Raw genomic sequence first — 27,861 nt, 5'->3', positions numbered from 1 at the left:
AAGTTACAGGGAGAAGGCAGGAGAATGGGGTTGAAAGGGATAATAAATCAGCCATGATTGAAAGACAGAGCAGATTCGACAGGCTGAATGGCCTCATTCTGCTCTTATACTTTATGGTGTGACACTATACATTAACATAATGCAGAGAATCCAAACAATCCAGGATCCTGCTCTCTCCTGACTGATTTTATGCAAAATTCTCCACACCTTGGAATAGTTCAACACTCCAAGTGTGGAGACGGTTGGACACACAAAGAAATAACTGGGAGATCGGCAAAATGTAAAATCAGGTTTCTGAACAATTCCTTGCACAAAACCTGCAATGTTTATCCTTCTCTCTCATTTATTGGTATTGGAAAGGAACAGAGATTGCTCTGGAGTAGGTGTGCAAACTAGCTTTGGGAGCACAGGATCATGCAAGGACTGAAACAGTGAGGCTGATGAAGGGTTTTTTGCTTCAGATCACCATCAATCTATTCTCTGCTTCATGCTTGACTGTTAACTCTCTTGGAACAATTATCATAGCTACTAACTCACTTACTTGCTAAATTTCCTCAGCACGGTTGACAAAATGTCTAAATTGCTGCAGTTCCATGCCAAACATACAGCGCTCACGTGGACCTCCCAAGCCGATGTTCCTCACTTACCAGGACATCCTGAATTGAGACCACAGAACAAGGAAATGCAGAATCCGAGCTCACTTTAACTATTACAGACTCTTCTCCATCGGAGAACTTGTATCTGAAGTACTGAGGAGGGACAACAGGAAAACAATGAAGACATCATAAACTACCGAGACTTTTCAACCTCAGGTACATCATTTTACAGACATTAGCAAGCACACATTATAGAGGATGAGACGCAAGAGATTCTGCAGATGCTGGAAGTCTTGAGTAACACACACACACAAAATGCTGGAGGAACTCAGCAGGTCAGGCAGCATCAATGGAGGGGAATAAACAGTTGATTGGAGCACTCAAAGGAAGCCCACACATTCCACGGGCAGGACAGTAGAACTGAACTCCGAACTCCAACGCCCCGTGCTGCAATAGTGTCACGCTAACTGCTACGCAACTGTTCAATTTGGGTCGCCTCATTATAGGAAGGATGTGGAAGCTTTGGAGAAGGTGCAGAGGAGATTTAATCCAGGATGCTGCCTGGATTAGAGAGCATGTCTGATAAGGAAAGGTTGAGTAAACTAAGGCTTTACTCATTGGAGCAAAGGAGGATGAAAGGTGACTTGATAGCGAGGACAGGGTGGAAATGGCCAAATATACTGTAGGCCGCTTAATTTTAAGGTGATTGAAGGAAGGTGGGTGCAGTGTGTCAGAGGCACTTTTAAAAAAAAAATGCAGAGTGGTGGGTACATGGAACACATTTCCAGGGTTGGTAGTAGAGGGAGATACATTAGGGTCATTTAAGAGACTCACAGTGGATGAAAGTAAAATGGAGGGCTCTGAAGCAGCAGGGAATGGAGGGATATAGAGCAGATGGGTTAGTTATCTTGGCACCGTGGTGGGCCGAAGAGCCTTTTTCTGTTCTATGTTCCACTTCCTGTAAGGACTCTATTCCATTCTTCACAGGAGGCAGTGACCCTCTCAAGCTCTTCTCAGACAACATTAAGAAATGGGGTTCAGTTCCCCATTTCACTCCCATGAACCATCACCTGGTTCCTTATTTTGCCCCTTTCCTGAGGGGAAACGCTAGCTGAGTCATTAGTGCTGAACATGGGTGCTGGTGTATTCACCCGACATTCTGTTCTGCAGATGTCAATACAACCAAAATTCTGGAGGCTTTGCTCATGGTGGGCAGGGAAGATGTCTACACATCACATGCTCAAAGGCGAGAACAGAGGGGAAATTCTCTTTGAAAGCTTCTCAGTACAGTTCCTTAAAATGTTAAACGTCTGTCCTTACCTGAGGTTGAGAAGGCGTTGCATTAAATCTGAATGGTTCTGCAGTTCTGTTTGATAAATAAAAAAATGTAAAATGACAGATTTTAAAGATTAGCTTTATTTGTCACACGTATATTGAAACAGAGTGAAACGCAACATTGCATCAGTGACCAACACAGTCCGAGGATGTGCTGGGGGCAGCCTGTAAATGTCACTGTGCTTCCAGTGGCAACACAGTATGCGTGCAATTTACTAACGCTATCGTGTACATCTTTGGAATGCGGGTGGAAACTGGAGCACCTGGAGAAAACCCATGTGGTCATGGGGAGAGTGTGCAAAGTCCTTAGACAGCTGCAGAATTGAACCCGGTCACTAGCTCGGTTAATTGTTACCATACTGCCCACAGGTGATTAATGTGCAATTAGAATTTCACAATCTCTGGCTGTTCTATGAAATTTAATAGTTTACTTATTCACTCTGTGGGTGTGGCCACGTAGAAGGTAAACAGTGAATCAGGAACACAGGGCAATCATGAGTCGATCTCTCGTAAATTGCCAAATGCAGGGCGTGAAATAGATCAAATAGTGGAGGCTGTCAGCACCTTTGCTGGTCAAAATATTATACTGTTCCAACTCCTTCCTTCTGGTAGACGCTTTAGATCACTGAATGCCAGGACAAATAGGTACAAGAACAGTTTCTTTCCGTATGGCATCAGTCTTATGAACACTTGAATTTTAGTCTATTATAAACCAAGTCCACCTGTACATACACAGGTATACCTCATTGTATATAGTTCACGATTATTTGCACTACTGTTTTGTTTGCTTTTTGATTCTGTACAGCGAGAGCTCAGGGAAACCGGCATCAAATTTCCTGTACGTGTCCACATACTTGGCGATAATAAAGGATTCTGATTCTGTTTATTGATTCCATGAGTGGCTAACTAGATAGAGATCTTAACTGTATGTGCAAGTTAAACTATCGGTAAAGCCTTCTCCACCATTCAGCACATCTTCATGAAACACTGTCGCAGGAAAGCTGCAACTATCATCAGGGACCCCACCACCCAGGACGTGCTCTCTTCTTGCTGCTGCCATCAGGAAGGAGGTACAGGAGCCTCAGGACCCACACCACCAGGTTCAGAAACAGTTATTACCCCTCAACCATCAGGCTCCTGAACCAAATGGGATAACTTCACTTGTCCCATCATGTTCCCACAATCTATTGACTCACTTTCAAGGCTCTTTATCATGTTCTCGATATTTACTGCTTATTTATTTATATTATAGTTTCTTCTTTTTGCATTTGCACAGCTTGCTGCCTTCTGCCCTCTGGTTGAAGCCCTAGTTTGGCAGTCGTTCATTGATTGTGTTATAGTTACTATTCTACAGATTGTTGAGAATGCCCATAAGAAAATGAATCTCACAGTTGCATATGGTGACACATATGTATTTTGATAATAAATTTACTTTACACTTTGAGTTAGGAGGTAGTGTAGCTACTACAGTGCCAGCTCAATTCTGTTGCTATATGTGTATATACATTCTCCCCGTGACCACATTGATTTCCTCAGGGTGCTCTGGTTTCCTCCCACATTTCAAAGCAAGTCACATGGGTCTAATTTGGCAGTGCAGATCATTAGGTCAGAAGGGCCTGTTACCATGCTGCATCTTTAAATAAATAAAAATTCAAATGAGAGGAGCTAGACTAATTCACCCCATCTTCCACACAAAAGTACAAAGAACCACACAAATTACACCTCTGCTCCAAGAGACAAGTTAATGAAGGATATAGACAAGGTACGAGAGAGTGATTGCGGGCTGAGAAGGTTCGTTTACCGTGTGTCTAGACAAGCACTCTGTTTATAAATCCAAGGCATGAAGGCCATGAGTAGGGCTAGTATAGATACAGCATGGATGGGACGGGCCAAGTGGCCTATTTCTATGCTGCTGGACTCTTAACAATAAACAGATAGCCACGTTCTGAGGAACTCTCAGCACAGATATACAATAGCTGCGCGAGTGCAGGTCAAATGGGAAATCAGAAAAGCACAGATGTTAGAAATCTAAACTAGACAGGGTGCTCGAAACAAAGAGTGGTACAGGTTGTGACCGAGGACAGGGTCATTGACCCAAAATCTTTTCCCTCTGTACATCAAAGGCAAAACCACAATACTTAACCAAGCAAACTATACTTATCCACAATTGATGAAGCAGTATTGTGCCTGGAGAACACAGTAAGATACATGAGCTCTAAACCTTCCTTGAAGCATAGGCAATGATGCTGAATCATTATCACCCACCTTAGGACAAAGTGCTGGATGCGTTTCACGTAGAGTTGGACCGAGGCGTTCTTTTCCGACAGTGTTGAGACATCCACATAGAAATACTGCATCTTCGATTCACTTTTAACTTCTGGCTGACAAAGTGTGCGACTCACATCCTGATAGATGTATTTCCTTTGATACCTGTGGAGAGGTACAGGTAGATTACGTTACGCTTCCATCGTGCATGGCAGCAAGACTACAACACCGGCAAGCTGGGTTCAGTCCCCACTGCACACTGTCCCCATGACCGTGGGCTTCCTCCGGGTGCTCCAGTTCCCTCGCACACTCCAAAAGTGTACAGGTTAGGGTGAGTGAGCTGTTGTCAGAAGCTTAGCGACCCCTTTGGACTGGCCCCAGCACATTCTCGAACTGTGCTGGTCCTTGACTCAAACAACACATTTCACTGTATATTTCGATGTACATGTGATAAGTACAGCTTATCTCTAATAAAGCATTAACAGCTGGAGCAAACAGTGTGGGTACTGCAGTAGAAATATTGGAGAGAGAATCATCCAATTAGAAAATAATTAGCTCGACATCACTTGCTCCTTCCTAAACACACTGAGAGAAGCTCCCACCCTGCCCTTCAGCTGTTTGTTCATGCAAAGAATGCCAGCAAGCTCCTCAATCTTGTGAATATCACAAATGAGCCCAGCACCATTACATAATCAGGAGAAACCTAATAGGCTATTGTTAAACCCTGCGTCCCCACATCTCCCTTTTTAAATCTAATGATCTAGTGTCTCGACTGAGAGACAACATGGCAGAGATAAAACCCAGTACTAGATCCAATTAGGAACTCTGGAGGTTCTCTACAAAGGAATTATGACAACTGCTCTGCCCAAGACCGCAAGAGACTGTGGACATGGCTAGACATTCATGAAAACCAGCTACTCCTCCGCTGACTCGGTCTACGCTTCCTGCTGCCTCGGGAAAGTAGCCAATGTAATCAAAGACACTCTGATTTCTTCACTTCCATTGGGCAGAAGGTACAAAAGCTTGAAAACATAACAGGAGGCTCAAGGACAGCTTCCATTCCACTGTTGTAAGACTTTTCAACAGACCTCTTGTACAATAAAGATAACTCTTGATCTGTGAATCTACCTTGTCATGGCTCTTGCACCTTATGACTACCTGTACTGCACTCTCTGTAACCATAACATTATATTCTACATTGTTATTGCTTTCCTCTTTAATGCACAGATGCTTTGAACGATTTGTATAGATGGCAGGCAAAACAAAGATTTCACTGTATTGCAGTACAACACAGAATAGGCCCTTCAGCCCATCTAGTTCATGCTGAACTGCTATTCTGCCTAGTCCCATCGGCCCACAGCTAGACCGTAGTCCTCTATACCCCTCCCAAACCTGTCATAAACCACTACAGCACAGAAGCAGGCCCGTCAGCCCATCTAGTCTGATGTGACAATAATAAAGCAATGGCAGCCAGGTAAACAGGAGCGAGGAAGCTAACAGAGGAATATGCACTTGGCCTGATAACAAGACAGTGAAGTTTCTCAGAAACTTGGATCTGCACCAGATGATTTATTTTTTTTACAATTCTCTCTCTCAGGTTTGGAGGCAGGAACTGGACTCTGAACAGCCGCATATTTGCACAGTGGACTATTGAAACAGCTTTTGTCTATAAAATGAGGTTGGCCATCAAACTTTACAACTCCTCCCTTGGAGGGTCAGACACCCTGAGCCAATAGGCTGGTCCTGGACTTATTTCATAATTTACTGGCATAATTTACATATTACTATTTAACTATTTATGGTTTTATTACTATTTATTATTTATGGTGCAACTGTAACGAAAACCAATTTCCCCCGGGATCAATAAAGTATGACTATGACGAGGTCAGAATCATTCCTTACAGAGCTTCACTGCAAAGGTTGGTGACTTGCATTTGTACTCCTGACAGGCCTAATAAAGTTCAAGTGATAAAGCATTTGTCTGCAGCCTGGACAGATCAGCAGCACACTGCTACCAGCAAGGTCAGGAGCCAAGCAATTCCTACCAAATTGGTTCAGCTAAATTCAAAGGGGAAGGAAGGACCCATTACAGAGTTAGTCCATCCATTACATAGAACAGTACAAGCCCTTTGACTCATGTTGTTGTGTCGACATTTTAACCCACTCTCAGGGTTAGGTTGATTGTTAGAGTAATCAAACACTTCCCTCCAACATAGCTCTGCATCTTCTCTCCAAAGAGAAGAAATAGCTCGTTCAACCTTTCCCTTTGGCTGTTGGTTCCATATATAGACTACTGGCAGGCAGTGACCTCACATTAGCACTGAGAAAGTTTAAGTGGGGAGGAGGAGGGAATGCTGGAATTGTGAGCTGTAGAACATGAACTGCTGTTGGAAAACTGAAGTAAGAGAATGTTGAAAATAACCAGTGAGTTAGGAAGTACCTCAGGAAAAGAAACCCTGAGTCATTGGCACTCACCTCGCCACCACTGAGGACATCTTCAAAAGGCGATGCCTCGTTAAGAACCCTCATCACAACTTAATGCAAACATCTGAACCTTATCTATCACAACCCACCGTGATCAGGGATCCAAATCTGGCTCTTTGTTCAAATTTCACCTCTTAACCATTGGAACGGTGGAACAATTTTCCCATTCTCAACTTTCCTGAACCGTTCAGCGTTGATGTCATTTCCTCTTCCATTAAAGGTCTCAACCCTCTCTGTTTCCTGCTTTGCCACTTTTCTAAAGTCTTGCTCATCTCCAACACAAGTCTCTCCTCTGCTTCTTGGAAAGCACTCAAAAGGTCTCAGTGCCTCAAGGTATTATAAAACCGTAAGATATAGGAGCAGAATCAGGCCATTCGGCCCATCAAATCTGCACTGCTACTTCAGCATGGCTGATCCAATTTTCCTCTCAGCCCCAGTCTCCTGTCTTCCCCTCATATCCCTTCATGCCCTGATGAGTCAAGAATCTGCCTTAAATATACATAAAGACTTGGCCTCCACAGCTTACTGCGGCAAAGAATTGCACAGATTCACTACTCTCTGGCTAAAGAAATTCCTCTTCATCTCTGTTCTAAAAGGACACCACTCTATTCTGAGGCTGTGTTCTCTGGTCTTAGACTCTCCCACCATAGGAAACATCCTCTCCACATCCATTCTATCAAGGCCTTTCACCATTCGATAGGTTTCAATGACGTCACCCCTCATTCTTCAGAATTCTAGTGAACACAGGCCCAGAGCCATCAATGCTCTTCATATGACAAGCCATTCAATCCTAGAATCAGTTTCACAAGCCTCCTTTGAATCCTCTCCAATTTCAGCACATTCCTTCCTCAGATTTTTGTATTTTCTCTCCATTTAGAAAATAGTCAACCCTTTCATTTCTTCTGCCAAAGTGCATGACCATACATTTCCCAACACTGTATTCCATCTGCCACTTCTTTGCCCATTCTCCTCATCTGTCTAAGTCCTTCTGTGGTCACTCTTCTTCCTCAAAACTACCTGTCCCCCCACCCGTCTTCATATCACCTGCAAACTTTGCAAGAAAGCCAAAAATTCCATCATTCAAATCATTGACATATAACATAAAATGAATCTGTCCCAACACAGACCCCTGTGGAACATCACTAGTCACCAGCAGCCAGTCAGAAAAGACTTCCTTTATTCCCACTCTTTGCCTCCCGCCCATCAACCACTGCTTTATCCATGCCAGAATCTTCCCTGTAATACCATGGGCTCGTAGCTTGTTAATCAGCCTTGCGTGGTACCTTGTCAAAGGCCTTCTGAAAATCCAAGTACACAACATCAACCGATTCTCCTTTGTCTCTCCTGTTTGTTATCTCTTCAAAGAATTCCAACAGACTTGTCAGGCAAGACTTCCCCTTGAGAAAACCATGCTGACTATGGTCTATTTTTTCATGTGCCTTCAAGTACCCTGAAACCACATCCTTGATAATTGGCTCCAACATCTTCCCAACCACTGAGGGCAGACTAACTGGTCTATTATGAACAGTACACTGAACTACCATAGATCAAAAGTAGAGCAGATTAACTGAGACCCTCCACTGGTCAGGGTCAACCATGGATGTTGCGTGCCAACTGTCCGTGTGATCCCATAAGGCATAGGAGCAGATTTAGGCCATCTGGCCCATCGAATCTGCTCCACCATTCAATCATGGCTGATCCTTTTCTCCCCCTCCTCAGCCCCACTTCCTGGCCTTCTCCCCGTAACCTTTGATGCCATGTCCAATCAAGAACCCATCAATCTCTGCCTTAAATACACCCAACGACCTGTACTCCACAGCTGCCTATGGTAACAAATTCCACAAATTCATCACTCTCTGGCGAAACAAATTTCTCCACATCTCTGTCTTAAATAGATACTCCCTCTATCCTGAGGCTGTGCGCTCTTGTCCTAGACTCTCCCACCATGGGAAACATCCTTTCCATATCTAATCTGTCTGGGCCATTCAACATTCAAAAGGTTTCAATGAGATCCCTCCTCCTCTGTAATTTGTACAGGGTCCTTGAAGTTGATGCCACTTTGCCTCACTTGTAGACTCAGTGTTCGTCTCCCAAGAAAATACAGATGCAAAAAATCCATTTATGATCTCCCCCATCTCTTTTGGCTCCACACATGGATTACCATTCTGACCTTCCAGAGGACCATTTTGTCCCTTGCAATCCTTTTGTTCTCAACATATCTGTAGAATCCCTTTGGATTCTCCTTCACCTTGTCTGCCAGGGAAACTTCATGCCTCCTTTTAGCCCTCCTGATTTCTTGTATTTTCTTGAATTTCTTATACTCCATAAACACCTCATTTGTTCCTACCTGCCTATACCTGCTGTGCACCCCCTTTTATTTTTAACCAGGGCCTCAATATCTCTTGAAAACCAACATTTCCTAATTCTGTTATCTTTACCTTTTATTCTGACAGGCACATACAAGCTTTGTACTCTCAAAAATTCGCTTTTGAAGGCCTCTCACTTACCAACTACACCTTTGTCATTAGGCAGCCTGTCCCACTTGCCTGATCATTTCTGATACCATCGAAACTGGCCTTTCTCCCATTTAGAATCTCAAACTTATCTTTTTAGCATATTTGCTTTGAAACTAATGGCATTGTGGTCACAAGATGCACATCACCTGCCCTGTCTCATTCCCTAATAACAGATCCAGTATCACACTCTCTCACACGGACTTCTACATACTAATGAAAGAAACTTTCCTGAATACATTTGACAAATCTCATCTAGTCCTTTTACAGTATGGGAGTCCCAGTCAATATGTGGAAAGTTAGAAACACCTACTATCACAAACCTGTGTTCCTTGCAACAGTCTGTGATCGCTTTACAAATTTGTTCCTCTACATCCCTCAGACTTTTGGGTGGTCTGTAATACAGCCCCATTACTGTGGTCATAACTTTCCTACTTCCCAGTTCCTCCCAAAACACCTCACTAGTTGAGTTCTCCAGTCTGTCCTGACTTGAGCACTGCCCTGACTCGAAAGGCCACCTCTCCTCCTTCAATGCCTCCCACTCTGTCACGTCTAAAACTACGGAACCTTGGGGTGTTGAGCTGCCAGTCCTGCAACCAAATCTCACTGATGGCTACAACGTTGATCTTGTTTTTGATACCAAGGAGACTGACACCAGTCTCTCCTGTCTTTCCGCTTCACCAGATTGTTCTGTGCAAGAGGGTGCCGTACTGCGACAAACACTATTGTAGCTCAGGGTGTCGGGGTTCAGAGTTCAATCCCATCATCCCCAGTAAGGAGTCTGTGCGTCTTCCCGTGGACTGTGTGGGTTTTCCCCGGGTTATCCGGTTTCTTCCCACAGTCCAAAGACGTACGGGTTAGGGTTGGTGAGTCGTGGGCATGCTACGTTGGTGCTGAAAGCATGTCGACACATCCGAGCTAACCAGTACGATCCTCATTGATTGGATTGGGGCAAGCCACGCATTTCACTGTGTGCTTCCATGTACAGATGACAAATAAAGCTGACCCTTAATCTCTTTACCCTCTCCAAGAGGGCCACAACCTTGTTGTAGGGCTTAGAGGCTCGTGTGCCTCAATGACCCAGAGAGCTGTGTTTGGCTTTATGCTTTGGCTCTTGGTAGGGTCACCCATGTCAAATAGGTCAAAGGGCAGAGGCCAGACTAAGAGTGGTCCACCGGTCCTCTGGGTTCGGGGGTTCAGCTCAGGATGAACAACCCCAACTGGTCAAACAAAATAGTTACTAATACAGCAATGAAGATTCCTTCTACATCGAAGTAGCCAAGAACAGAGAGATGAAGGACCTTCATTGTTGCCCAAAACACTGGTGGTATAACAGGCAGTAAGTAAGTTAGCTAATCTCTTTACCTTGGGAGCAAGTAGTTCTGTATAGTTAAGTGTTGTGTGGAATTCAATGGGGAGAAAGTCCATTCCGGTTTTCCGTGTTGGATCGGGTGGAGGATCCGGGTCGAGACAACAGAGCCTTATGCAGAAGAGGAGTTCGGTGGGTAATACCGTTCCGGCTGACCGGAAGTGCACTGAGCGTGGTAAGCGTAAAGGAGTTGGGTACTTACTGATCTGGTTAACAACAGATGGTGCAATCTAGGTCATATTACAATCGAGGAATGTGTTTGTAGACTGGATATTGAACTTTTTACTGTTGGACTTCGGCCACATTCCACCGTGATACAACACTTGGCAGCACGGGAGGTCATTCCTGCCTGTGGCCATCGAACGTGCAGCTCCTCCCGTGGAGGGTCAGACACCCTGAGCCAATAGACTGGTCCTGGACTTATTTTCCATCTGGCATGGTTTGCATTTTGTTGTTTGATTGTTTGTGGTTTTTGTATTGCTATATTTACGCTCTATTCTTGGTTGGTGCGGCTGTAACGAAACCAAATTTCCCCCGGGATTAATAAAGTATATCTATCTATCAGTGTGAGGATATCTCAGGCATTTGGTTCCAGAGTATGAGAGTTATCCAGCACAGACACAGGTCCTTCAGCCCAGCAAGCTCATGACAACCATCACGCACGCATTTACAGTAATCCCACACTCATCTGATAGTATTCTCCCCAAATTTCAAATCAGCTTCCATCTGCACACCAGGAGCCAGTTAACCTTATTTAATAATTAGGGTAGCACTATCACAGTGCCAGTGATCCAGGTTCAATTCCCACCACTGTAAGGAGTTTGTAGGCTTTTCCGTGGCTATGTGGGTTTTCTTTGGGTGCTCCCACGTTCCGGAGGTTAATTGGGCGGCACTGCTAGTAAATATTACCAGTTACCCATAACCCCAAATTGCCTAAACCTTTCAAATATTTTATTTTATTTAGAGATATAGCACGGAACAAACCCTTCCGACCCAACAAGCCAAACCACCAGCAGCCCACTGACTTAACACTAGCCTAATTCACAATGACCAATTAACCGGTACATCTTTGGATTGTGGGAGGAAACCGGAACACCTGGAGGAAACCCACACAGTCACGGGAAGGAACGTACAAACAGCATCGGAATTGAACTCTGAACTCTGAAACCATGAACTGTAATAGCACTGTGTTATCCATTATGCTACTGTGGCACCCTAATATTTATTAACTCTTCCTGAAAGGTCTCTAATGATGTGGCTCCACTACTCGAGGTCACAGAATTCCAGAGATTCACCCCAATAAAGAAATTTCATCACACCTTAATTTTTAATGAACAAGTCCTTATTTTGTAGGAAAGTTAATATAGATTCATCTTACGAATGACCAACAGGAAGCTTTATGTGCTGGGACACATAATAAATGGAAATGTTTGATTAAGTCACAAAGTTCTGATATTCGTTCCCTGTGGGCAAGATGAAGGGTTTCAAACCGAAATGTTTTTATGTCCATTTTGCCCCACTATCTGTTGTGGGCACGCTATCTTGGCACTGGAAGTGTGGCGACACTCGCAGTCTCCCTCTGCACAATCATTGGACTGCGTTGGTCAATCATTGCACAATCATTGGACTGTGTTGGTCGTTGATTCAAAAGAACGCATTGCACCGTATATTTTGATGTACATGTGACAAAGAAAGCTAATCTTTATCTTTAGATGCTGGGTTCTTCCAGTGCTATGTATCTGGCTTAAATATACTGTACACCTTTAACAGATTACTTCATTTTCAGAAGTTTCTTGTTTACATGTCTGGTAGAAACTCTTAAACACAAACTACTGCAATGGATCTGAGCAGCAGGTATATAATAACACCAGCACCTCCCCGATGTCAACAAATCATGCCCCATCACAGCTTTCCTTCACCTCTTTGTGTCAAAGTGCTGAGGGGACCTTCACCTCGAAACCTAGTCAGTGACCAGCATCATCTTCTCAAAGGCAGTTCAAGATGGATGATATCAGATTGCCTTGCCTTGCGTCACACACATACAGGAAAACGAATAACAATCGAAGACACACAGCAGGAAGGCATCTCTACATGCCTGGGCTGCCAGCCAGTTTTCAAAAAAAAAAACCACAGCATGAAATTTAACACAACTTTCAATTCTCAGGGTCTACACACACTCAAACTGCAGAGAAAGCAAGTCCCTGCATCTCAGCATCCATTATTTCTCTCTCGATCTGTGATGGCCAATTTCAATCCCACAGCAACTACTTTATAGATGGGGCAAAAATTAAAACATGAGAGGTGCAAAGGGACCTGTGAGTCCTTGTGCAGGATTCCCTGAAGGTTAACTTTCAGGTTGAGTCTGTGGTGAGGGAGACAAATGTGACATTAGCATTCATTTTGAGATGACTACAATATAAAAGCAAGGATGTAATATTTCAGCATTCAATACCATCATCCCCTCAAGACTAATCAATAAGCTTCAAGGCCTTGGCCTCAATACCTCCTTATATAATTGGATCCTTGATTTCCTCACCCTAGTCAGTTCGATTGGGAACAACATCTCCTCCACAATCTCCATCAGCACAGGCGTACCACAGGCTGTGTGCTTAGTCCCCTGTTCTACTCTCTTTACACTTATGACCGTGTGGCTACGCACAGCTTCAATGCTTTATTTAAGTTTGCCAATGACACCACTGTCATTCACTGAATCAAAGGTGGTGAGGAACCAGCATACAAAAGGGAGATTGAAAATCTAGCTGAGTGGTGTCACAACAACAACCTCTTACTCAATGTCAGCAAGACCAAGACACTGATTATTGAGTTCAATTGGAGGAAACCAGAGGTCCATGAGCCAGTCCCCATCAGGAGATCAGAGGTGAAGAGGGTCAGGAACTTTAAATTCCTCAGCGTTATCATTTCTGAGGATCTGTCCTGGGTCCAGGAGTATATTGACTGGCTGCATCACAGTCTGGTATGGAAACACCAATACCCTTGAACAGAAAACCCTACAAAAAATAATGGATGTAGCCCAGTCCATCACAGGTGAAGCCCTCCCCACCATTGAGCACATCTACATGAAACACTGTCTCAGGAAAGCAGCATCTATCATCAGAGACCCCACCACCTGGGCCAGGCTCTCTCCTCACTGATGCCATCAGGAAAAAGGTACAGCAGCCTCAGGACTCACACCTCCAGGTTCTCGAACCAGAGGGGATAACTTCACTTGCCCCATCACTGAACTGTTCCCACAACCTATGGACTCACTTTCAAGGACTCTTCATCTCAAGTTCTTGGTATTTATTGCTTACTTATTATTATTTCTTTCTTTATGTATTTGCACAGTTTGTTGTCTTCTGCATTCTGGTTGAGTGCCCAAGTTAGTGTGGTCTTTCACTGATTCTGTTAATTATTATTCTGTAGATTTATTGAGCATGCCCTCAAGAAAATTAATCTCAGGGTTGTATATGATGACATACAGTATGTGGTGGCATTCGGTAGTCTCACAAGACCATGGATCTGCGCCTGGAAAGTCTTGCTTCAGTCTGTGTTGGTAGAGCAGCGTCTGTTGTGGCTGTAGAGGCCCACACGGGAGTATATGTACTTTGATAAAAGACTTGCTTTGAACTTTATTGCTAAGGCTTTACAAGGCATTGATCAGACTGCACTTAGGAGTATTTTGAGCAGTTTTGGGCCCCTTATCTAAGAAAAGACATGCTGGCACAGGAGAGGGTCCAGAGGAGGTTCATGAGAATGATCCCAGGAATGAAAGGGTTAACATATGAGGACTGTTTGACGACTGGGTCTGTACCCACTGGAGTTTAGGAGAATGAGGTAGGAATCTCACTGAAACATTTCAAATATTGAAAGGTCTAGATAGAGTGGATGTGGAGAGGATGTTTCTTATAGTGGGGAGTCGAAGACCAGAGGACACAGGCTCAGAATAGAGAGACGTCTCTTTAGAACAGGGATGAGGAGGAATCTCTTTTGTGGAATTTATTGCCGCAGATGGCCAACATGGTGTAGAGCGTTGTGCTAACCACACATCACTGCACTGCTTATCCAATACTAGTATCTGTTTCGCATACCTTCCATATTGCAAAGTGCCCGGGTATCCATTACACGCAAAGAGGCAACACTTCTTCTGTTGGCCAGTTCGAAACTTTCACTTCTGCTCATGACGATCTGACCTTTCACAAATTCAGTTCATGAATTAAATTCAGATTTTCAAACTGCTTTGCTCTCTTTCCTTGATCACGCTTCGAAAGGTGTTTCGCTGGCCAGGGAGTGGTTTCAAACAAGTACAGGCCCTTCAGCCCAATCAAGCTACCCAACTAAGATAGTCGTATTTGTCCACGTTCAGCTCATATCCCTCGATATCGTTCTTATCCACGTACCCCTCCAAATGCTGTCGTACCTGCTTTGGCCACTGTCTCTGGCAAATCACTCCTCTATATGAAATTATCACCCCCTCGGTCCCTGTTATTTTTATTTAGAAATACAGTGTGGAACTGGCTCTTCCAGCCCAAGAAGCCCACACTACCCAGCAACCCACCAATTTAACCCTAGCCTAATCACTGAACAATTTACAGTGACCAATTAACCTACTAACCCGCACGTCCTTTGGATTGTGGGAGGAAAGCCAGGCGGTTACGGGGAGAACATACGAACTCCTTACAGACAGCACTGACATTGAACTCTGAACTGCGGAATGCCTCAAGCTGTACGAGTGCACGTCAATCCCTCTATTCTCACCCCCAGACCCATGCCCTCTATTTTTGATTCTCTTACCTTGGGAAAAAAACTGTGTGCTTTCACTTAATCTGTGCCCTCATGTGTTTTTTTAAATACACATCTATAAGGGTCTCCCACTCTTCAAGGAATAAAATCTGAGCCTTCCCAAGCACGCACACACAAAATGCTGGAGGAGCTCACAGGTCAGGCAGCATCTATGGAGGGGGAATAAACAGTCGACATTTCGGGCCAAGACCCTTCAACAGGACACAGCCTTCGCAACCTCTGCCTTTAACTTAGAGCCTCGAGTCCTGGCAACATTCTGGTAAATCTTCTTTGCACTCTTCGTAACTTGACGTCTTTCCTATAACAAGGTGACCAAAACTGTAGACAATACTCTAAGCCTCACAAATGTCTCATACACAACAACATAACATTCCAACCCCTGTACTCAATAAGGTGACTGAAAGCCAGAACATCCTGAGGCTGTAAAATAAACTATTTAAATGCATATCATAAACATGGGAGATTCTACAGATGCAGGAAATCCAGATTCACACTCACAAAATGCTGAAGGAATTCAGCAGGCCCGAAACATCAATTGTGTATTCCCCGTCGTAGGTGCTGCTTGACGTGTTGATACAAACTGATGTTACTTTCTTTAAAAAAAACTGCTGGAGGATGACAACACATCAAACAGCATCTGTAGAGGCAGTCAGATATTTGATGGTTCAGGACACAATTCTGCATCAGGGCATTGATCCACAGATGCTGCCTGAATTTTGATGGGAGTTCCTCCAGCAATTTGTTCTGTTTTGCATTAGATTTCACCATTCACAGACTCCTGTGTCTGTTGTTTCCTTGCCATCACTGGAAGGCCAGTGTGTCCATACTGAACCAATGCAGTAACGTGGGAGATAGCGGGAAAAGAGGCGCAGCACGGCTGGGTTTACAAGCCACTGGGAGTAGGATGAAATGAGGAACTCCAGCAATACTCACAGTCCCCTGAGCATCAGCGGTGCCTGGAAGGAGACCACCGCTTTCTGCTGTCGGATCACAAAGAGAACCGGACTTTTGGCTTGCTCGGAGAGAACATTTACGTGGACACGCACTCCCTCCGTCTGCAGAAAGGACAAAACACTGTTAATTCAGACAGACGGAGAATTAATCCTTTCAGAGGCTAGTGTTAGTTTTACATTCAATTCAGCTGGAACAGCAGCTCCCATCTTTCTGAATGAAAGCCCCACTTTTTCCACGCATACAACAATGGACTTTGATTCTAATTGTGTTCTTTCTTGTATAATTTACACCATTAATTTATGCTTCTCTTCTGATTGTTATGTATCTGATGCGATGTGTGACACTGCTACAAGTTCTTAATTGCACCTGTGCACACATATATACTCAGTAACCACTTCATTAGGTATACCTGTACACCCTCTTGTTAATGTGAGTATCCAGTTAGCAAATCATGTGGCAGCAGCTCAATACAGAAAAGCATGCAGACACGGTCAAGAGGTTCAGTTGTTGTTCAGTTCAAACTTCAGAACGGGGAAGAAATTTAATCTAAGTGACTTTGACTATGGAATGATTGTCGGTGCCAGACAAGGTGGTTTGAGTATCTCAGAAACTGCTGATCTCCTGGGATTTTCACACACAACAGTCTCTAGAGTTTACAGAGAACGGTGTGAGAAACAAAAAAAAAATCAGTAAGTGGCACATACGAGGAATTCTGCAGATGCTGGAAATTCAGGCAACACACACAAAATGCTGGTGAACGCAGCAGGCCAGGCAGCATCTCTAGGAAGCGGTACAGTCGATGTTTCAGGCCAAGACCTGATGAAGGGTCTCAGCCCGAAATGTCAACTGTACCTCTTCCTATAGATGCTGCCTGGCCTGCTGTGTTCCACCAGCCTTCAGTAAGTGGCAGTTCTATTTAGAGATACAACATGCTAACAGGTTCTTCCAGCCCAACAAGCCCGTGCTGCCCATTTACACCCATGTAAATAATGAACCTAAGCTGCACATTTCTGAAATGTGGGAGGAAACCGGAGCACCCAGAGGAAACCCACACGGTCACAGGGAGAACGTACAGACAGCGGTGACACAATTGAACCTGGGTCACTGGTCCTGCAACAGCATTACCCTAACCACTACTCTACTGTTATACCCCATCAGGAGAAATTCCTTAAAGTGACCCTGAAAGTTTGTAGGTCAAGATTAAAATGATTTTAAGCAGAAATCCAAGCTCAATGATAGAAATCCTAGCCTCAAATTTTGGAAGGGCCACCTCTGCAGAAAAAATAAACAAGCCTTTGGAATGAGCATCTTCCACACCCTGCTAAAAAAACAATAAATCTCTCTGTTGCCATAATAAAAATGTACATAGATCAAGCACCTGTAGACACTACTTGACCTGCTGAGCATGACCAGGACTTTCAGATATCTAGTATCTGCAGGTTTCTGATCTTCACCCATGATCCAGAATCCCACGAACTCTCCCTGGGCAGGGGACTATGAATGTGCTTATATGTACCACAAGAGATACTGGAAATGCAGAGTAACACACACAAAATGCTGGAGGAGCTCAGCAGGTCAGGCAGCATCTACGGAGAGGAATCAATAGTTGATGTTTTGGGCCAAGATTCTTTGTCAGGACTGGAAAGGAAGGGGGAAGATGCTGGAAGGAGGTAGGGGACGGGAAGGAGTACCAGCCAATTTGCACTCCTTGTGCATATGACAATAAACTTGACTTTGATTCATGTCACAAAATCAATAGACTGGAATACAAGTCCAGCAACACAACATCTGCGCATTGTTAAACTCTCTTCATTGTTCAATACATTAAAGTGCTCGGTTTAAATAATCCCAACCCACATTTCCAGTTCGACATGTTAATGTACAAAGTTAAAATGCAAATAAGTAGTAAGTATCTTTACTTTAGTCAAATGGAATTGCAAATATGTAACTTTTCAAATGGCTGAGAAACATATCAAATAATGATTGGATAAACTTTTCAATATTCAATAAATAAGTTTTCTTCCCAAACAAGCTGCTGGGTCAGATAGTCTGGAGGCCAGAGGCCTGATGACTGAGAGTCTGCGAGTGCAGGACCCGTGCTGGGATTGGAGGCCTGTGTATGTGAGAGAAAGGGTGTTATTGTTATGGTCATCGTGTTGTTCTGCTGAACACTGGGGACATGTTATGCTGTTGCTGAAATGAGTGGTGACACTTGTGGGCTGTCCCCAGCACATTCTTGGGTGTGCTGACTGTTAACGCAGACAACACATTTCACTGAATGTTTCAACTACGCGCAATAAATAAACCTGAATCTGAACACAAGATCTGACCTTGCAGTGTCAGGGTGTATGCAATGCTGCAGTTTTGGAACGTAGAAAATATTACCGATTAAATTAATCACTTAGCAATTCCAATCCCCGATAAAAGAAAACAAGTGGCTGTTGTAGAACACAAATAATTTTGAAATCACACCTAAAAATGGATTCATTAAAAAAGGACTAAAGGCTTACTGGATTGTTACCAAAAAAAAATCAAGTTTTGTCGATACCTTTCTGCTAACCTGACCTCTGACCCAGCACTCTATGGTTGCTTCAAGTGCCTTTTGCAACAGGTACGGTAGACAATGAGGGATGGATAATAAAAGATCATAAGACATAGGAGCAGAATTAGGCCATTCGGTCCATCAAGTCTACTCATGCAATTCCATCATGACTGATTTATTATCCCTCTCACTCCCATTCTCCTGCCTTCTCCCTGTAACCTTCGATGCCCCGACTAATCAAAAACCCATCAACCCCTTAAATATACCCAATGACTTGGCCTCCACAGGCGACTATGGCAATGAATTCCACAGATTCACCACCCTCTGGCTAAAGAAATTCCTCCTCATTCTGAGGCTGTGCTCTCTGGTCCTAGACTTCCCCACCATAGGAAACATCCTCTCCACATCGACTCTATCCAGACCATTTTGTTTGTTGCTGCCTTGATGTTCTTCTACATGGAATGATTGGTCTAGAAAATAGAACATAGAAATCTACAACACATTACACCTTTGGCCCACAATGTTCTGCCTTTCTGTCTAGATGGCAGGCAAAGTAAATAGTCATAGTCATACTTTATTGATCCCGGGGGAAATTGGTTAAAATGCTTTTCACTGTAGCTTGCTACAGTAACCCAACACCTCAGCAGGATGAGGAGGTCGACTACACAGATGGAATGGATTGGTGTCTGACCGTGTGCGCAACTGCGCTGGCGATCTCACTAGACTTTGCTCAGAAGATATGGGAGTCCAAGCAGGACATTCAGCCCATCACGTCTACTGAGCTATTCACTCAATGCCCTTTCTGTCCTCTTCCCAACCTTATTCTTCTGCCTTTGCCCCATAACCCTTGACCCCTTACCAATCTGGAACCTATCAATCTCGACTGTACATATACCCACTGACTTGTCTCCACCACTCTTTGTGGCAATGAACTCCACAGACTCAACACCCCCTGGCTGAAGTAATTGCTACCAGCTAGAAACATGCAAGCAGAGAAAATAGGAACAGCCATTCAGCCCTTGCCAACCTGTTGTTCCACTCAATTCAATTGTTTATTTAGTTATTTTTATGTTAATTATTTAGATAGAGCACGGTAACAGGCCCTTCCAGCCCAATGAGCCCACACCACCCAATTACCCCCGTGTGACCAATTAACCTACTAACCTGTATGTCTTTGGAATGTGGGAGGAAACCAGAGCACCCGGAGGAAACCCACACGGTCACAGGGAGAATGTACAAACTCCTTACAGACACCGGTGGAACTGAACCGGGGTCACTGGTGCTGGAACAGTGTTATGCTAACCACTATGCTACTGTGTCACCCCCATTCTCTCCCAAACCCCAAGCTGCTCACCCTCCACAGACACTTGTAAAAATAAAGTTCCACAGGATGGCCACCATCTCCATTATACTAAATCTCAGCCCTAAATATACAGTACACAGGCAGCATCACAGAGTGATGTGCACAGAAATAGCTCCTTCAGCCAAATTCATCCATGCAGCCCAATTTGTCTAACTAAGCTAGACCCATTAGCCTGCATTGAACCCATCTCCCTCAAAACCGTCCTATCCATGTCCAAATGTCTTTTAAATGTGGTGATATAGATACTTTATTGATCCCAAAGGAAATTACAGTGACACAGTAGCATTGCAAGTGCACAAATAGACAAACATACAAATATTAGAAGAGAAGCAAGAAAAGCAATAGATTTGGAAGTCGTCCAAAACTACAAATGCCTGGGAACTCCCCTGGACAATAAATTGGACTGGACTAAAAATACAGGGGCACTGTACAAGAACGGACAGAGATGACTGTACTTCCTGGGAAGGCTCCAGTCATTCAAGGTCTCCAGTGCTATGCTACAGCTCAGCGGGAGCCAGCATTCTGTTCTACGGTGTCGTCTGCTGGGGCAGCAGGGTGACAGCAGCTGACGCCAAGACCATCGATAAGCCCGACAGGAAGGCTGGTTCTGTTCTGGGGGAAGGAACTGGATTCCCTGGTGGCTGTGTCTCAGAGGAAGATGCTGCAGAAGCTACAGAGCATTATGGACAATCCCTCTCACCCCCTCCATGACATACTGGACAAACAGAGGAGCACCTTTAGTAACCGACTGACTCCACTGAGGTGCACCATGAACAACACAGGAGATCCTCTCTCCCTCTGGCTATAAGACTCCACAAATCCTCCTCCTTGAGTATATAAGTATATGGTTTCATTGCAAATCACTATTTTGTACTATTACTTTTTAATAAACATTTTGTTTTTTTTTGTACCTCAAAGGTTACATTTTGCATTTTAAAGTATACATTTCTGACTGAGCAACCTTGCAACAATAATTTCCTTCTGGATAAATACAGTTTTATCTTATCTTAAAAAATGTTATCTCAAACAGTCTAATGGGGTGGGGGGGGGCGGGGTCATCACTTCCCCTGCTATAGGTTGACTCATTATTGAGCCTAATAGCCGAGGGTAAGAATGACCTCATATAGCGCTCTTTGGAGCAGCACAGTTGTCTTTGTCTATTACTAAAAGTCTAAAGCCATCAATTCCATCATCCAAATCATTGAGATATAACGTAAAAATAATCGGTCTCAACACAGACCCCTGTGGAACACCACTAGTCACTGGCAGCCAACCAAAAAAGTCTCCCTTTATTCCTACTCTTTGCCTTTGTCAATCAGCCACTGCTTTATCCATGTCAGAACCTTTCCTGTAATACCATGGGCTCTTAGCCTGTTAAACAGTCTCATGTGTGGCATCTTGTCAATGCTCTTCTGAAAATTCAAGTACACATCAACCAATTCTCCTTTGTCTGTGCTGCTTGTCATTTCTTCAAAGAATTCCAACAGATTTGTCAGGCAAGATTTTCCTTTGAGGAAACCATGCTGACTATGGCCTATTTTATCATGTGCCTCCAAGTACCCTGAGACCTCACCTTTAACAATCAACTCCAACATCTTCCCAACTACTGAGGTCAGGCTAACTGGCCTATAGTTTCCTTTCTCCTGCCTGTCTCCTTTCTTGAAGAGTAGAATGATATTTACAATTTTCCAGTCTTCCAGAACCATTCCAGAATCAAGTGATTCTTGAAAGATCATTACTAATACTTCAGCCACCTCTTTCAAAACGCTGGGGTGTACACCATCTGGTCTAGGTGACCTATCTACCTTCAGACCTTTCAGTTTCCCAAGAACCTTCTCTCCAGTAATGGTAACTTCACACACTTCATGACCCCTGACACCTGGAACCTCCACCGTACTGCTCGTGTACTCCAGTGAAGACTGATGCAAAATACTTATTCAGTTCGTCTGCCATTTCCTTGTCCCCCATTATTACCTCTCCAGCATCATTTTCCAGCAGTCCAATATCCACTCTTGCCTCTCTTTTACACTATGTATCTAAAGAAACTTTTGGTATCCTCTTTAATACTATTGGCTAGCTTACTTTCCTATTCCATCTTTACCTTAATGATATTTTTGGTTGCCTTTTGTTGGTTTTTAAAAGCTTCCCAATCCTCTAACTTTCCAGTAATTTTTGCTCTATCATATGCCCTCTCTTTGGGTTTTATGTTGGCTTTGACTTCTCTTGTTAGGCACGGTTGTGTCATTTCCCCTTTAGAATACTACTTCTACTTTGGGATGTATATATCCTGTGCCTTCCAAATTGCTTCCAGAAATTTCAGCCATTGCTGTTCTGCCGTCATCCCTGCCAGTGTTCTTTTCTGGCCAACTCCTCTCTCATGCCTTTGTGATTCCCTTTAATCTACTGTAATACTGATACATCTGACTTTAACCTCTCCTTCTCAAATTTCAGGGTGAATTTGATCATGTTATGATCACTTGCCCCTAATGGTTCTTTTACCTTAAGGTCTCTAATCACTTCCGGTTCATTACACAACACCCAATCCAGAACAGCTGATCCTCCATTGGGCTCAACCATGAGCTGCTCAAAAAGCCATTTCATGGGCACTCCAGGAATTCTTCCTCTTGTAATCCCACACCAACCTGATTTTCCCAAAATACCCGCATATTGAAGTTCCCCATGACTATTGTAACATTGCCCTTTCGGCATGCATTTTCTATCTCCCATTGTAATTTGTAGATCACGTCCTTACTACTGTTTGAGAGTCTGTATACAACTCCCACCAGGGTCTTTTTACCCTTGCAGTTCCTTAGCTCTATCCACAATGATTCAACACCTTCTGACCCTATGTCACCTCCTAATGATTTGATTTCAATTTTTACCAACACAGCAATGCCACCCCCTCTGCCTCCCTGCCTATCCTTTTGATACAATGTGTGTCCTTGGACATTAAGCTCTCAGCTGTAATCTTTCAGCCATGATTCAGTGATGCCTACAACATCATACCTGCCAATCTGCAACTATGCTGCAAGTTCATCTACCTTATTGCGTATACTGCACACATTCAAATACATCACCTTCAGTCCTGTATTCACCCTTTTTGATTTTGTTTGCATTTTACACTGCAACTCATCCTGCTGATTGCAATGTTGCCCCGTCGACAGCCTCTCCTCACTACACACTGCCTGTTTGTAAACCAGCTGCCTCATCTTCAGCACTATCATCCGCCTTTCCTACAATACTTCCTGCATTGAAATATACACAGCTCAGGACACTAGTCACACCATGCTCAACCTTTTGATTCCTGACTTTGTCTGAGGTCTTACCAACATCCGTCTCCACAACCTCTCCACTATCTGTTCTGACACTCGGTTCCCATCACCCTGCAATTCTAATTTAAACCCCATCATGCAGCATTAACAAACCTTCCCGCGAGAATCTGGCAAAGGGGCAATAACTTAATCAATGGGATTTGCAAAGAATCTCTCATTATGAGAGTGGACCGAGGGAGAAGGAAACCCAGAGGGAATAGGCAGGTGAGAAGTAAAAGAACAGAGTGTGGAATAGAGGATGATGGGGGAGGGGAAAGATTTGTTCACTGGAAGGAGAAATCAAATTTCATGCTATCAGGTTGGAGGCTACCCAGACAGAATATAAGGTGTTACGCCTCCAGTCTGACCTTTTACTTCTTCCCACCTGCCTATTACTTCTCCCTGGGTCCCCACCTCTTTCCCTTTCTCCTATTGTCCACTCTCCTCTCCTATCAGATTCATTCTTCTCCAGCCCTTGACCTTTCCCACCCACCTGCCTTCACCTATCACCTTGTAGCTACCCTCCTTCCCCTCCTCTCACCTTTATATTCTGGCATCTCCCCCCTTCCTTCTCAGTCCTGAAGGAGGATCTCGGCTCAAAATGTTGGCAGATTATTCATTTCCATAGATGCTGCCTGAGCTGCTGAGTTCCTCCAGCATTTTGTGCGAGTTGCTCTGGATTTCCAGCATCTGCAGACTTTGTGTTCAGAATAGTAAGTTAGTGCCTGGAGACTGGACCCCAAGGCAACATTTCCAACCTGGAACAGTTCTGATTCCAGGATCAACATGTAAAGGTGAGCAGGAGACAAAAGACTGCAAATTCTGGAATCTGGAGCAACTAACTAGTGGCTAAAGGGATATTTTGAAATATTAATGATTCCTTTCCCCCAAGATGCTATATGACCCACTGAGTTCTTCTAGATTGTTTGAGATAGAAAATAATGGCTGACAGCCCAGATCACTCAAATTAGTTCTCCCCATCCTTCGACTCCCTCCACCCTCGTGTGCATCAGGGCATCTGTGCTTGAACAGGTGGGTGGCCAGGGTTGGCAAAGTGACTCAGCAGTTAGTACTGCTGTCTCACAGCTCCAGGGAACCGGCCTCATTCCGTGGCTTCAAGTGGCGTTTGCACACTCTCTCCGTAATTCCCTGGGTTTTGTCTGGATGCTGCAGTTTCCTCCCACGGTCACAGAAAAATGAAAAATGATGGGCAACGGTGAGAAGGAATATGTGGCAGGTGTACAGGAAATAGGGCAGGGGGAATGGATTTGGTGTGCGCTCAATGGGCCGAATAGCTTCCTTCTGTGTTGTTATAAACCTAAGATAACACAGCCCACAGTGTATGACCTGACCATGATACCAATCCAAACCAAAGCCCTTTTTCTGCACATGGGAGGTTTACACTAGAAGGCACATGTTTAAGGTGGCGGGGGGGGGGAGAATTAAAGGGGTGCTGAGGGTAGGTTTTTCCACACAGAGGGGGGTGGATATCTAGAATGAGCAGCAAGAGCAGTAGAGGCAGGCAAATATTTAAAATACATTTGGACAAGTAAACAGACAAATAAATAAATTTAAATAAGTTTAAAAGGATGTGGGTCTAACACAGGCAGAGAACTAGCTCAGGAAGGCACCTTGGTCAACATGGAGCAATTGCTGCACTACTGAGTCTGTAAAAGTACACGAATATTCATTCTGAAGCTAACCTTCTCCACTGCATAACGTATCTGCCTCTACCAACACCCCTAGCAAGGTGTTGCATGCACCCACCACTACAGTACCTCTGAAATCACCCCCATGCTCTCCTCCAATCATCTTGTACACCTCTATCAAGTTACCTATCATCGTTCTTCATTCCAAAGAGAAAAGCCAAAGCTCACTCAGCCTTTCCTAATAAGACAGGCTCTCTAATCCAGGCATCTACCTGGTAAATCTCCTCTGCACCCTCTCTAAAGCTTCCATATCCTTCTTATAATGAGGCAACTAGAACCAAACACAACATTCCAAGTGTGGTCTAACTAGAGTTTCAGAGCTGCAATATTACCTCACGACTTTTGAACTCAAACTGAGAGGATTTAGATACAAGCCAAATGTGCGCAAATGGGACTAAATTGGCTGGCAGCATAGATAAATTGGCTTGTTTCCATATGAATCAATCAGGAACCTATTCAACCTCTTAAGCCTGTCCCTGCATTGAGCCCACAATCCCACATCCACCTACCTGCCATATCTCCACATGCAGTATCCATGAATAGCCTGCCACCGAAAGTTAATTAGTAACATTTAGTATTATCCCATACTAGGCTTTGACTCTCTCTGAAAAATTCCTAGCCTGTAGCAACAAATACCACGTCCTCACTCACCTTTAATCTTACTGTCCACCCACCCAATCCTCAAGCCTCCAATTCCAGGGTTCCCCCAACCCTTCAATGTTCTCAATATTGTCCTCACTACCCCCACCCCCAGCTTCCAAACACAAATCAACCATTTCTCTCTCCAACCCCAGTACCAAGCCAAAAGTTGGACATGAATTTAACAGCCAAAGACAACCCAATTTTGTCCAAGTGACATTACATAAAAGAAATCCATTAGAATACGAGGAGTCTTAAAGCAGGTATAATGACAGTACACCATCTGACCACTGTGTCATATGCACATTTTTAACAAAGCTACATTTGACAATCTTTATTGAAACCTTAAGTTGAATTGTGCTCATTTACGGCTGCACTAGCATAAGATGAGGAACTGTTGTATACTTGTTCTTGCAGAAACATGATTCCAGGACATCAGTCGAATGGCCATGCCACTCAGGGACTTGAATGTACATTTTTCAGCTATCATAACTATGTGCGCTATATGTGCTGTGTGCAACTGTTGGCACTACATTTTGCACCTTGGCCCCGGAGAGTGCTGTTTTGTTTGTCTGAATTTATGTGGTATGGTTGAATGACAATTAAACTTGAACTTGATATCTTCAATAGGAATACAAGGCACCATTTCAAAGTTCCCCAAAACATGATCCTCAGGGACCACTAATTTTTGGATATTTGGATAATGGAATCAATGGCTTTGTGCAAAGTTTGCAGATGATACAAAGATGGGTGGAGGAGTAGGTAGTGCTGAGGAAGCAATGTGATTGCAGCAGGACCTAGACAAATTGGAAGAATGGGCAAAAAAGTGGCAGAAGGAATACAGTACTGGGAAATATATGATAATGCATTTTGGTAAAAGGAACAATAGTGCAGACTATTATCTAAATGCGGAGAAGGTTCAAACACCAGAGGTGCAGAGGGACTTGGGAGTCCTCGTGCACGACTCCCAGAAGGTTAATTTACAGGTTGAGTCTGGTAAAGAAGGCAAATGAAATTGTTGGCATTTATTTCAAGGGGAATAGAATATAAAAGCAAGGAGATAACACTGAGCCTTTAGAATACACTAGTCAGGCTGCACTTGGAGTATTGTCAATAGATTTGGGCTCCATATCTCAAAAAGGATGTATAGTCATTGGAGAGAGTCCAGAGGAGGTTAATGAGGATGATTCCAGGAATGAAGGGGTTAACTTATGAGGAGCATTTGGCAGCTTTGGGCCTGTACTCACTGGAATTTATAAGAATGCCCGGGGGGTGCAGTTTGGGAGGGGGGAGAGAATCTCACTGAAACCTACTGAATGTTGAAAGGACTAGATAGAGTGGATGTGGAGAATTTGTTTCCTATGGTGGGGGTGTCCAGAGCTAGAGGGCACAGCCTCAAAATTGAGGGGCAACCTGAGGTAAAGAGGATTTTTTCTTAGCCAGAGAGTAGTGGATCTGTGGAATGTTCTGCTGCAAACTGTAGCGGAGGCCAAGTCCGCGGGTATATTTAAGTTGACAGTTCCCTGATTCATCAGGGCATGAGATTTGGGGCCCAAAACCGTTGACAATACTCCCAAGTGTGGCCTGACTAGTGTCTTATAAAGGCTCAGCATTATCTCCTTGCTTTTATATTCTAATCCCCTTCAAATAAAGGCCAACAATTGCATTTGCCTTCTTTACCACAGATTCAACCTGTAAATTAACCTTCTGGGTGTTCTGCACGAGGTCTCCTAAGTCCCTGTGCACCCCTGATGTTTGAACCTTCTCCCCATTTAGATAATAGTCTGCACTATTGTTCCTTTTACCAAAATGCATTATCATACATTTCCCAACACTGTATTCCATCTGCCACTTTTTTGCCCATTCTTCCAATTTGTCTAAGTCCTACTGCAATCACATTGCTTCCTCAGCACTACCTACCCCTCCACCTATCTTCATATCATCCGCAAACTTTGCCACAAAACCATCAATTTCATTATCC

At 43.9% G+C, this 27,861-nt stretch overlaps 1 protein-coding gene across 4 annotated transcripts in view; it reads right to left on the bottom strand.

Annotated features, from left to right (window-relative positions):
- Positions 1 to 27,861, bottom strand: part of sidt2 (SID1 transmembrane family, member 2) — a 111,942-nt gene that overhangs the window by 79,400 nt on the left and 4,681 nt on the right. For 3 of the 4 annotated variants that reach the window (XM_063038706.1, XM_063038705.1, XM_063038707.1), the window contains exons 2-5: positions 16,296 to 16,417; positions 4,197 to 4,361; positions 1,917 to 1,962; positions 648 to 749 (exon numbers count right to left, since the gene is read on the bottom strand). In XM_063038706.1, the coding sequence (XP_062894776.1) occupies positions 648 to 749; positions 1,917 to 1,962; positions 4,197 to 4,361; positions 16,296 to 16,417 (435 nt within the window). Of the gene's footprint in view, positions 1 to 647; positions 750 to 1,916; positions 1,963 to 4,196; positions 4,362 to 10,558; positions 10,806 to 16,295; positions 16,418 to 27,861 lie in introns of those variants that run through there. The other variant, XM_063038708.1, reaches the window with a different exon arrangement.

Source organism: Mobula hypostoma, chromosome X2 (assembly GCF_963921235.1).
Source record: "Mobula hypostoma chromosome X2, sMobHyp1.1, whole genome shotgun sequence".
In the NCBI taxonomy this organism is placed as follows: domain Eukaryota; kingdom Metazoa; phylum Chordata; class Chondrichthyes; order Myliobatiformes; family Myliobatidae; genus Mobula; species Mobula hypostoma.
Note: the sequence above shows the minus strand (reverse complement) of the source record. Positions and strands in the feature narration are given on the sequence as shown.